This window comes from Oncorhynchus tshawytscha, linkage group LG26 (genome assembly GCF_018296145.1).
Source record: "Oncorhynchus tshawytscha isolate Ot180627B linkage group LG26, Otsh_v2.0, whole genome shotgun sequence".
Lineage (NCBI taxonomy): Eukaryota > Metazoa > Chordata > Actinopteri > Salmoniformes > Salmonidae > Oncorhynchus > Oncorhynchus tshawytscha.
The window spans coordinates 9,433,589-9,446,640 of NC_056454.1; the positions used below are offsets into that span (position 1 = coordinate 9,433,589).

Below are 13,052 nucleotides of genomic sequence, written 5' to 3' on the forward strand. Positions count from 1 at the left end.
TCCACCCTTTGCCTTGATGACAGATTTTCACACTCTTGGTATTCTCTCAACCAGCTTCATGAGGTAGTCACCTGGAATGCATTTAAATTGGCAGGTGTGCCTTAAGTTATTTTGTGGAATTTCTTTCCATCTTAATGCGTTTGAGACAATCAATTGTGTTTTGACAAGGTAGGGGTGGTATACAGAAGATAGCCCTATTTGGTAATATTATGGCAAGAACAGCTCAAATAAGCAAAGAGAAACGACAGTCCGTCACTACTTTAAGACATGAAGGTAAATCAATCTGGATTATTTCAAGAACTCTGAAAGTTTCAAGTGCAGTCGTAAAAACCATCAAGCGCTATGAAGAAACTGGCTCTCATGAGGACCCCCACAGTAAAGGAAGACCAAGAGTTACCTCTGCTGCAGATGATTAGTTAATTAGTGTTAACTGCACCTCCAATTGCAGCCCAAATAAATGCTTCACAGAGTTCAAGTAACAGACACATGTCAACATCAACTGTTCAGAGGAGACTGCGTGAATCAGGCATTCATGGTCGAATTGCTGCAAAGAAACCACTACTAAAGGACACCAATAATAAGAAGAGACTTGCTTGTGACAAGAGAAACAAGCAATGGACATTAGGCCGGTGGAAATCTGTCCTTTGGTCTGATGAGTCCAAATTCGAGATTTTGGTTCCAACCGCCGTGTCTTTGTGAGACGTAGAGTAGGTGAACGGATGATCTCCGCATGTGTGGTTCCCACCGTGAAGCATAGAGGATGTGGTGTGATTGTGCTTTGCTGGTGACAATGTCAGGGATTTATTTAGCCAGCATGGCTACCACAGCATTCTGCAGTGATACACCATTCTGCAGTGCTTATTGGGACTATCACTTGACACAACACACCTCCAGGCTGTGTAAGGACTATTAGACCAAAGAGAGTGATGGAGTGCTGCATCAGATGACCTGGCCTCCACAATCATCGACCTCAACCCAATTGAGATGGTTTGAGATGAGTTGGACCACAGAGTGAAGGGAAAGCAGCCAACAAGTGCTCAGTATATTTGGGAACTCCTTCAAGACTGTTAGAAAAGCATTCCTGGTGAAGCTGGTTGAGAGAATGCACACTCTTGGCAAAGCTGTCATCAAGGCAAAGGGTGGCTAATTTGAAGAATCTAAAATAACATATTTTGATTTGTTTAACACCTTTTTGGTTACCACATGATCCCTTGTGTGTTTTGATGTCTTCACTATTATTCTACAATGTAGAAAAGTGGGTGTGTCCAAACTTTTGACTGGTAATGTAGTGACCACACACATATGCACTAGACAAATGAAAAGGTGTCTTTATTTTCTTTGATGCAAGTTGACTTACGGCTCAGTGGACCAGTGACATGGCTATTAATAACCTTTTTTGAACAGTTTGAAAGCGGTAAGACTCAGCAACTACGGCCTGAGAATAAAGCTCCTTTCATGGGTTACAAGGAAGCAGATAGACTAGGGTCTAGGACCAACAGTCAGTCTGAGTTGAGAGTGTGAGTGAGTCGGGTGGCTTAACTCAAGGCAGAACTTCAACTCCCTGTTTAACTCTGGTAGGTGTCTTGACTGTGCCGCTGTTGAAGGTTTCACGTCGGGGGAGGTGGTGTGCAGGCATGGCTTATTGCTGCCTGACGACAGCTGAACCCTGGACGGCGGCCTCTAAAAATAAACAGGGGAGGCCAGGCGGCGCAATGTGTCACTCTGAGCAGACTGGACCGTAGGGACCCTGAACCTCCCAGCTCTGTAAACACCGAGGCTGCTCAACAGTGGGAAAAGGAACCTGTCAAACATGTTGTTTCATTTCAAAAGTCTATGCTTTATATCATGGCTGTTTGTGTCTAGCTACTCTTTCATGCCATTTAACATAATGGATTTGAGTAAAGTGGTAAAGTGTTGGGTATAACTGCAGGGTGGGGGCCCACTCACTAAATTAAGTCGCTCATTAGCAAAGAAGGCCGTTCTGAAGCTCAGTGTCCAAACACTTGAGTTGGATGAACCTTGTCCTTTCTAAAGGTGAAGAGACAGCCATTATATAAACCCTACACGCGGCACAAGTCACTTCAGTCTTCCAGGAGAGTTTACCCTCTTTCTTGAGTCCTACGAGAGGAGGGCAAATGCAGAGGGACAATGGGAGTAGTGGCTGCATGTGCAATACTACAGCCTGCACTAATTCAACTATTCTACTTCAGACCAAGGCCAGAGTCTTTACTTTAAGCAGGTGTCCACTTCTAAAATCTTAACTTCTATCCCAAATGACCAAAACCGCACTTAAAGAGTGTTTAGGGGTAATTATTTTGTGTGCATCACAGCTGTTTTATGGCTTGCCAAAAAAACAGTCCAGCGGCTGATGTTAAAATACAGAGCTTTTTAAAGAAAATGTAAATGTTTTGAGTTATGTCACGTTGGGCCAGCCTTCAAAGGAGAGGGTCTCTTTGCAAGTGTGACTCGGTCGTGCCAGACACCACGAGGACTTTGGGTGAACCTGTCAGAAACACAAACTCTGGTCGTTTGTCATCTGCTCAGTATGCAACGTGAGATATCCAGAGCAGTTATTAAGATGCCATTGTAATGTTTACCTCACGATAGCAAAGAGTCAATATTCCCTAAACCAAACTCAATCCCAGACCCTCCTTGCTTATTGTTGTGCAATAAGTTACTACTTATAAAAAAACTAAATCAAAAGGACAAAGTTATGTTATTTAAATGTACCATTTATTTCACTTCACTACAAAATTATACTAATTTGTGAACTATGATAGACATAATATACAGTTAAAAGAGCAACTGTGGGAATGGTACAAATAGTTTAGCGTAAACAGTCACATCTTAAAAATATATGGAAATAACTAATTTAAAGAAATAAGAGTTCAGAAATGGGCCCTTGCTTTACAGGACATTCAGTAAAAACAATTCCTTGTACAGTATATTATTTTAGTAACACTTTAGATTGCACACTGCTCTTGATAGTATCACTGATCTTTAATAAGCTTACGTATCGGCCTCACGGTCTTCGTCAGAGCTTTTGTGAGTTAAAAAAAAAATGTGTACCCTTATGTAAATCTAGCCCCACCCACATCTGTTCCACGCATCGAAAGGGGTTGGAGGCGAAGGAAAAACAAATAAGTGCTACCAAATATAACAATATGCATTTCATAAATATTAGAATAAAGTGTGTAAATAAGCCGTATTGAACATGTCTGTAAAACCACAACAACGAGGACATCGACCTACCGAGCAAGTTTCGATAAATCATTGGGTACATTTCAAGAAAAACAATCTGAGTAATCTGAAATAGGGGCATAATTCATATTCAAATTCACAACATTAAGACCTTAAGGAAATAATGTCTGGAGGGTGAAAATCCAAAAACATTCTCTTTTACTCAGAGTGTTATTAATACCACCTCCCCTGTCTGATATCTTAACTTTCTCTATGCCACAAAATCTAAAAAAAGGTATAAATGTCATACGTTCATTAAAATGTACTGCGACTGGATAATCCCTGTCGTTTCTCCTGAATGAACTTTCATGTTCACTGATTCTGTTTGAGAGAACGAGAGGTTTTTCCCTCCTCTTGTCCAACTGTTACCATGAACCTGCAAAAAAGATTTTGAATTTGGAGTAACATTTTAGATTCAATTGCTCAAGCACTATGTTAGTATACCCTGATGCTGTTACTTAAGTCATTACAGCGTTACTACACAGGTTTAGAGCAACTTATTTTAAAGTGTTACTTCTTTTGCATTCCAATGTTATTAACATGTACACTTGATGTGCTAGCTAATAGGCTTGGGCAGTATCGGAGTATTTGGAAATAGCCATGGGATGTTTTTTCAATACCGATTAAACTACTTATGACGTTTTTCAAATAAATATTATATATACACATTTTTAAACACACAGCCCCCCCCCCACACACACACACACACACACAAACTTGATGTTGGAAGTTTACATAGGTTGGAGTCATTAAAACTAGTTTTTCAACCACTCCACAAATTTCTTGTTAACAAACTATAGTTTTGGCAAGTCAGTTAGGACATCTACTTTGTACATGACAAGTCATTTTTTCAACAATTGTTTACAGACAGATTATTTCACTGTATCACAATTCCAGTGGGTCAGAAGTTTACATACACTAAGTTGACTGTGCCTTTAAACTGCTTGGAAAATTATTTCAAGACCTACCTTCAAACTCAGTACCTCTTTGCTTGATTTCATGGGAAAATCAAAAGAAATCAGCCAAGATCTCAGAAAAAAAATTGTAGACCTCCACAAGTATGCTTCCAAGGATGAACCAATTTCCAAACGCCTGAAGGTACCACGTTTATCTGTACAAACAATAGTACGCAAGTATAAACACCATGGGACCACGCAGCCGTCATACCGCTCAGGAAGGAGACGTGTTCTGTCTCCTAGAGGTGAACGTAGTTTGCTGCGAAAAATGCAAATCAAAAGTATCTATACCCACAGTAAAACAAGTCCTATATCGACATAACCTGAAAGGCTGCTCAGCAAGGAAGAAGCCACTGCTCCAAAACCGCCATAAAAAAGCCAGACTATGGTTTGCAACTGCGCATGGGGACAAAGATCGTACTTTTTGGAGAAATGTCTTCAGGTCTGACGAAACAAAAATAGAACTGTTTGGCCAAAATGACAATTGTTATGTTTGGAGGGAAAAGGGAGAGGCTTGCAAGCCAAAGAACACTATCCCAACTGTGAAGCACGGGGGTGGCAGCATCATGTTGCAGGCGTGCTTTGCTGCAGGAGGGACTGGTGCACTTCACAAAATAGATGGCATCATGAGGTGGAAAATTACGTGGATATTTTGAAGAAACATGTCAAGACACCAGTCAGGTTAAAGCTTGGTTGCAAATGGGTCTTCCAAATGGACAATGACCCCAAGCATACTTCCAAAGTTGTGGCAAAATGGCTTAAGGACAACAAAGTCAAGGTATTGGAGGGGCCATCACAAAGCCCTGACCTCAATCCTATAGAAAATGTGTTGGCAGAACTGAAAAAGCATGTGCGAGCAAGGAGGCCTACAAACTTGACTCAGTTACACAAGGTCTGGCAGGAAGAATGGGCCAAAATTCACCCAACTTATTGTGGGAAGCTTGTGGAAGGCTACCGAAACGTTTGACCCAAGTTAAACAATTTAAAGGCAATGCTACCAAATACTAATTGAATGCATGTAAACTTCTGACCCACTGGGAATGTGATGAAAGAAATAAAAGTTGAAATAAATCATTCTCTGCTATTATTCTGACATTTCACATTCATAAAATAAAGTGGTGATCCTAACTGACCTAAGACAGGGAATTTTTACTAGGATTAAATGTCAGGAATAGTGAAAAACCGAGTTTAAATGTATTTGGCTAAGGTGTATGTAAACTTCCGACTTCAACTGTATACATGTATAACTTCATGAGCTGGATTGTTTGTCTTTGCAATTAGTTCATTTTTATTTGCATTCCTTAGCATAATTAACTAGCAGCCTCCAAGGAAATTAGCTATTACTTGCCCAAATTTTGTTAGCATTCTGGTAGACGCCCAATGTGCTTTTTCTGCGTATTTTGGTAACCCCTTGTGTATTAAACCGGTAATACTATAAATCTCGGGATGAGAGGACGGCATGAGGATAAGAAAATCTGGATACCGCCCGACCCTACTAGCTAATAATCCTGCTATAATAAATTATGGATTAAAATCTGTACACAGTATTACTTGTCTCCACTTGTGTAAGAAGTTAAATAACTAACTATGTAAATGTTAGAAGTGTACAGTTTGGATCTCTATCCAATTGAAGTAACCATGTTTGCTTTGGAAGTGAAACAAGTGTGGCGAAAAAGTTATTTTCAGCATGGACAAATAAACATGTTGCTATAAAATGTGGGGTTGTTCGTGAATTGAACTGTGGACCACTTTTTTCTAGATTTATTAACCATGTGGTTTATATTGTACATGTGGTATATATTGTAGGGCAATTTCACCACCTTAGTATTGTTTCATTTTTACAAATCATTTAAATTAAAAAAAAAGATTTCTAAAAATATGTAAATTAAACTCCATAAAACATGTAATATTCACTAGATTGGTTATACGTTTTTCTGAAAACTAATTCAAGATGAAAGAACGATCAAGTTTTGAACTCCCAAATCACAAACAGCGCAATACGTTTCCACATGCAATTTGGGAACATTATCTACAGAATTTTAAATCATCATCCTAAAAACATGACTGACAACTGATGTCAGCCAAAATGTTTTGCTGTGCAACCTGGAATTTGTATTTAGGAGCACCAGTACGCCTAGAAAAATGAAGGATTCTAGCTTTAATATCTCAAATATTTTTCATTGTGCTCCTAAATTTCTTTGTGTGTGTCTACATTTTTCAACTTAGGCGCACACATGCTCGTTGTAAAAAAATAAAAATAAATGTCAGCATGCTGTCTTGCCGACGGCTAGTGGTTGCCAGGAGGAACATGTTTTGTTCCTCCTGCCATGTCTTCTCCTACTCGCGACTGCCTAGCCGTTAAAACACACCTCAGATCTATTGCTTTTTATAGGCTTTGAAGAACAGCAGACTTTTTAATTGACAGACATATTTAAAAAATTACATGTGCGTATAAAATGTATATGGTTGGATGTGGATTTTTTTATATATACAGTACCAGTCAAAAGTTTGGACACCTACTCATTCAAAGGTTTTTCTTTATTTTTCTACATTGTAGAATAGTGAAGACATCAAAACTATGAAATAACATATGGAATCCTGTGTAGTAACCCAAAAAAAGTTCAAACAAATCAAAATATATTTTATATTTGAGATTCTTCAAAGTAGCCATCCATTGCCTTGATGACAGCTTTGTACACTCTTTGCATTCTCTCAACTAGCTCAACTAGCTTCACCTGGAATGTTTTTCCAACAGTCTTGAAGGAGTTCCCACATATGCTGAGCACTTGTTTCCTTCACTCTGCGGTCCAACTCCTCCCGAACCATCTCAATTTGGTTGAGGTCAGGTGATTAAGGAGGCGAGGTCATCTGATGCAGCACTCCATCACTCTCCTGTCAAATAGTCCTTACACAGCCTGGAGTTGTGTTGGGTCATTGTCCTGTTGAATAACAAATGATAGTGCCACTAAGCGCAAACCAGATGGGATATCGCTGCAGAATGCTGTGGTAGCCATGCTGGTTAAGTGTGCCTTCAATTATAAATAAATCAGACAGTGTCACCAGCAAAGCACTATCACACCTCCTCCTCCATGGATCACGGTGGGAACCACACATGCGGAGATCTTCCGTTTACCTACTCTGCGTCTCACAAAGACACGGCTGTCAAATTAGAAGGCCTGATTCATGCAGTCTTCTCTGAACAGTTAATGTTGAGATGTGTCTGGTACTTAAACTCTGAAGCATTTATTTGAGCTGTAATTTCTGAGGCTGGTAACTCTAATGAACTTATCCTCTGCAGCAGAGGTAACTCTGTGTCTTCCTTTCCTGTAGTGGTCCTCATGAGAGAAAGTTTCATCATAGCGCTTGATGGTTTTTGAGACTGCATTTTAAGAAACTTTTAAAGATCTTGAAAATTTCCAGATTGACTGACCTTCATGTCTTAATGTAATGATGGACTATCGTTTCTCTCTGCTTATTTGAGCTGTTCTTGCCATAATATGGACTTGTTATTTTACCAAATAGGGCTATCTTCTGTATACCACCCCTAACTTGTCACAACACAACTGATTGGCTCAAAAGCATCAAGGAAAGAAATTCCACAAAGTAACTTTTAAACAAGGCACACCTGTTAATTTAAATGCATCCCAGGTGACTACGTCATGAAGCTGGGTGAGAGAATGCCAAAAGTGTGCAAAGCTATCATCACGGCAAACACTTTTCTGGTTACTACATGATTCCATATGTGCTATTTCATATTTTTGATGTCTTCACTCCTATTCTACAACGTAGAATATAGTACAAATAAAAACCCTTGAATGAGTAGGTGTCCAAAGTTTTGACTGGTACTGTATATACAGATTCAAGTCAAGCCTTATTCTATGCATACAGTATGTAATGTCGAAAAATGCAAAACTAATAAAAGCATGTAAAGGTATGTCAATCACCATAAAGTGGATGGAGCACGAACAAATTAACACAAGTGTGTCTCTCTCCCTAGGGGGTTGAATACAAACCCTCTCCATAACCAGTCAGTTAGTGTGTGTGTGTGTACGTTCCACAAAGGCACCATGAAAAGAGAGGGGGTGATAAAAGCGGGGCGTTTTTTCTCATCATGACATGACAACCAACGTTCCCTCCATTGTTTGGGGGCACTGAGCAAATTTTTGGTTTTGTGAGCGGAAACTTGAACATTGTGAGAATTTTGTGCAACTTCTGGTGCACGTTTACAATGAACTCTGAGGCTGTACCCTTACAGTTTGACAGTAGCCAATGGCTATTGTGGAATTGGAAAATAACGTAGGCCTACCCCAAATCCCATAACATTTTCACATGGAAATAGCTTTTGATTTCAATGATATAGCCTACAGTAGCCTATAAGTGGTGTTCAATGCAGGCCTAAATTGCATGACACTTAAATTAAAAAAATAAACATTATAAAATGCTTGGTATTAATTTATAATTTTTTACTTGGTCTCTAACGCCATGGGCCAAATAGATGATTGTAAATGGCATTGTATTGTGTTGCATGATGCAAGAAACACTTTATAAAATACAACTAATTATTATTACCATACAGAGAATTAGACAATGTAGGCTACCGCTCTGCATATTGGCTTATTTGCATATTCAAGCCTGTCTCAAAATACAATACCGCCCCATAATTAAGACGTAAGCTTTTCACCTGACTGGCTTTTCAAAGACAGCTTGAAATGTATCCTACATGTTTTGTGCTCTTGTAGGAAGCAGTAACAACCCATGGCTGACCTATACTTATCTATAACTGGGCTAACAACTCGCTAACTAGCAAAGAATATCAACAAATGTGCACACGCTCTGATCTGAACTGAAAAGGCATTAACTCATGGGTGATTGAAAGACCGCTAGTGGGCTACCCCTGCCAATAGAATTCTACTCCGTTGTGCTCTGGCTCTGCCTACAGCAAAATCACAGACTCAATCTTGCAAAGTTAGATTTGTTTTGGTTTGTTGCATTGAAAAGGGGCTGATTTAATGTTGATTCAATCACAGAAAAAACATTGATCTATATAGTGCAAACTAATGGGGTGAACTCAGTGAAGTTCAATCTCTTGCGTCTCTGCGCAGCATGGCATTTCTTCTGCACTGCAGTCCTGGAGGAAGTGCGGGCCCACACACACGCGCAAGTTTAGGGGGAACATTGATGACAAGGAATGAAAGTGCAGTTGAGGCCTCCTCTATCATTTCGGATGTTACCAGACTAAGTAAGAACCCAGGCTCAGCCAAACACTTATTTTTTTTAAGGGAGCGAACCCCTTTATTTGGACCTTGGCTCCCCCTCATGCTCGCGAGGAGAAGTTGATGCTGGTCACCATCTTCTGGATCTTATCCTCGTTCTTCAGGACGTTGGACTTGACAGAGCAGATCTTGTCCTGCTGCTCCTTGATCAGCTGCTCCAGCTCGGCTAGCTCGGCCTTCAGAGGCTCCACGGCGTTGTCCGTCACTCTGGAAATGACACACACCACAAAATGTAATGTCAGTCCTGTGTGTGTGTATGAATGGGTTGTGGGTTTTCTACATCTGTTGCTGCAGCAGGGCCTGTGTGTTTTCCTTGTTCTCCCTCTAGGCTTTAGTGTGTAAAGTGTGTGTTGCCCTCTAACCTCTGTTCCTGCAGCAGGGCCTGCGCATGCTCCTTGTTCTCCCTCCTCCAGGTGTGCAGCTCGTTCTGCATGGCGTCCATGTCCTCCTGGATGTAGTCCATGATCTTGCCCAGGGGCAGGGCGCTCCGGCACACCGTCTGGATGGACGAGCGCAGCCGTTCGATCTCCCTGGACACCAGCTCCCTCTCCTTCTTCCTGGCCGCCTCCGACACCAGGCTTTGTGTCTGGAGAGAGGGATGAAGGGAAGGATGGATGGATAGATAGGGGAGATGGATGGAGAGAAGGAGGGATGGATTGAGTGATGGAGGAGAGAAGCCAAGAGAGATTTTTACTACAACATAGAGTACAGTTACATGCACACAATAAATGTGATTATTGTGGATAATTTAATAGAATAGTTTGATTCAGAAGTTTGCATGCTTTGGAAGAATAACGATTTCCCCAATAATCCTGTTTACATGGACACATCTGAAATAAGGCTACCTCATAGCACTCTGATAAATGCAGAAAATCGTCCCATGTTTCATAAACTGAAATAAAATGCCACATTTGTTTACATCCCTGTTAGTGAGCATTTCTCCTTTACCAAGATAATCAATCCGCCTGACAGGTGTAGCACGTCAAGAAGCTGATTAAACAGCATGATCATTACTCAGGTGCACCTTGTGCTGGGGACAATAAATGCCACTCTAAAAATGTGCAGTTTTGTCACACAATACATTGCCACAGATGTCTCAAGTTATAAGGGAGCGTGCAATTGGCATGCTGACTGCAGGAATGTCCACCAGCGCTGTTGCCAGATAATTGAATGTTAATTTTTCTACCACAAGTCCCCTCCAATGTCGTTTTAGAGAATTTGGTAGTACATACAACCGGCTTTGCAACCGCAGACCATGTGTATGGCGTCAGCGTGGGCGAGTGGTTTACTGATGTGAACGAGTGCCCCATGGTTGAGGTGGGGTTATGGTAGGGACAGTCATAAGCTACGGACAACAAATACAATTGCATTTTGTCGATGGCAATTTGAATGCACAAAAATACCGTGACGAGGTCATTTTTAAGGTATCTGTGACCAACATATACATATCCAATCAAATCAAAGTTCATTTGTCATGTGCGCCAAATACAACAGGTGTAGACCTTACAGTGAAATGCTTACTTACAGGCTCTAACCAACAGTGTGAAAAAAAAGGAGGTATGTGTGTGTGTAAGTAAAAGAAATAAAACAACAGTAAAAAGACATTTGAACAGTAGCAAGGCTATATACAGACACTGGTTAGTCAGGCTTATTGAGGTAGTATGTACAGTGGGGCAAAAAAGTATTTAGTCAGCCACCAATTGTGCAAGTTCTCCCACTTAAAAAGATGAGAGGCCTGTAATTTTCATCATCAAATGAGAAGAAAAAAAATCCAGAAAATCACATTGTAGGATTTTTAATTCATTTATTTGCAAATTATGGTGGAAAATAAGTATTTGGTCACCTACAAACAAGCAAGATTTCTGGCTCTCAGACCTGTAACAACTTCTTTAAGAGGCTCCTCTGTCCTCCACTCGTTACCTGTATTAATGGCACCTGTTTGAACTTGTTATCAGTATAAAAGACACCTGTCCACAACCTCAAACAGTCACACTCCAAACTCCACTATGGACCAAAGAGCTGTCAAAGGACACCAGAAACAACATTGTAGACCTGCACCAGGCTGGGAAGACTGAATCTGCAATAGGTAAGCAGCTTGGTTTGAAGAAATCAACTGTGGGAGCAATTATTAGGAAAAGGAAGACATACAAGACCACTGATAATGTCCCTCGATCTGGGGCTCCACACAAAATCTCACCCCGTGGGTTTAAAATGAACACAAGAACAGTGAGCAAAAATCCCAGAACCACACAGGGGGACCTAGTGAATGACCTGCAGAGAGCTGGGACCAAAGTAACAAAGCCTACCATCAGTAACACACTACGCCGCCAGGGACTCAAATCCTGCAGTGCCAGACGTGTCCCCCTGCTTAAGCCAGTACATGTCCAGGCCCGTCTGAAGTTTGCTAGAGAGCATTTGGATGATCCAGAAGAAGATTGGGAGAATGTCATATGGTCAGATGAAACCAAAATAGAACTTTTTGGTAAAAGCTCAACTCGTCGTGTTTGGAGGACAAAGAATGCTGAGTTGCATCCAAAGAACACCATACCTACTGTGAAGTATGGGGGTGGAAACATCATGCTTTGGGGCTGTTTTCCTGCAAAGGGACCAGGACGACTGATCCGTGTAAAGGAAAGAATGAATGGGGCCATGTATCGTGAGATTTTGAGTGAAAACCTCCTTCCATCAGCAAGGGCATTGAAGATGAAACATGGCTGGGTCTTTCAGCATGACAATGATCCCAAACACACCGCCCGGGCAACGAAGGAGTGGCTTCATAAGAAGCATTTCAAGGTCCTGGAGTGGCCTAGCCAGTCTCCAGATCTCAACCCCATAGAAAATCTTTGGAGGGAGTTGAAAGTCTGTGTTGCCCAGCAACAGCCCCAAAACATCACTGCTCTAGAGGAGATCTGCATGGAGGAATGGGCCAAAATACCAGCAAGTGTGTGAAAACCTTGTGAAGACTAACAGAAAACGTTTGACCTCTGTCATTGCCAACAAAGGGTATATAACTTATTGATGAACTTGTTATTGACCAAATACTTATTTTCCACCATAATTTGCAAATAAATAAATTAAAAATCCTACAATGTGATTTTCTGGATTTTTTTTCTCATTTTGTCTGTCATAGTTGAAGTGTACCTATGATGAAAATTACAGGCCTCTCTCATCTTTTTAAGTGGGAGAACTTGCACAATTGGTGGCTGACTAAATACTTTTTTTGCCCCACTGTATATGTAGGTATGGTTAAAGTGACTATGCATATATGATGAACAGAGAGTAGCAGTAGCGTAGCCAATATGCGGGAGCACTGGTTGGTCGGGCCAATTGAGGTAGTATGTACATGAATGTATAGTTAAAGTGACTGTTCATATATGATAAAGAGAGTAGCAGCAGTGTAAAAGAGAGGTTGGGGGGGGCACACAATGCAAATAGTAAGTTGTCTTATGGCTTGGGGGTAAAAACTGTTGAGAAGCCTTTTTGTCCTAGACAAGCGGAACCGCTTGCCATGCGGTAGTAGAGAGAACAGTCTGACTGGGGTGGCTGGGGTCTTTGACAATTTTTAGGGCCTTCCTCTGACACT

At 40.9% G+C, this 13,052-nt stretch overlaps 1 protein-coding gene across 1 annotated transcript in view; it reads right to left on the minus strand.

Moving 5' to 3' along the window:
* Window positions 1-7,968: 7,968 nt before the first annotated feature.
* The window catches only part of traf3ip1 (TNF receptor-associated factor 3 interacting protein 1), a 40,310-nt gene continuing 35,226 nt past the window's right edge, over window positions 7,969-13,052 (minus strand). The window contains exons 15-16 of the mRNA XM_024388768.2: window positions 9,832-10,055; window positions 7,969-9,676 (exon numbers count right to left, since the gene is read on the minus strand). Coding sequence (XP_024244536.1) covers window positions 9,511-9,676; window positions 9,832-10,055 — 390 coding nt within the window. The 3' untranslated portion in view covers window positions 7,969-9,510. The remainder of the gene's footprint in view (window positions 9,677-9,831; window positions 10,056-13,052) is intronic.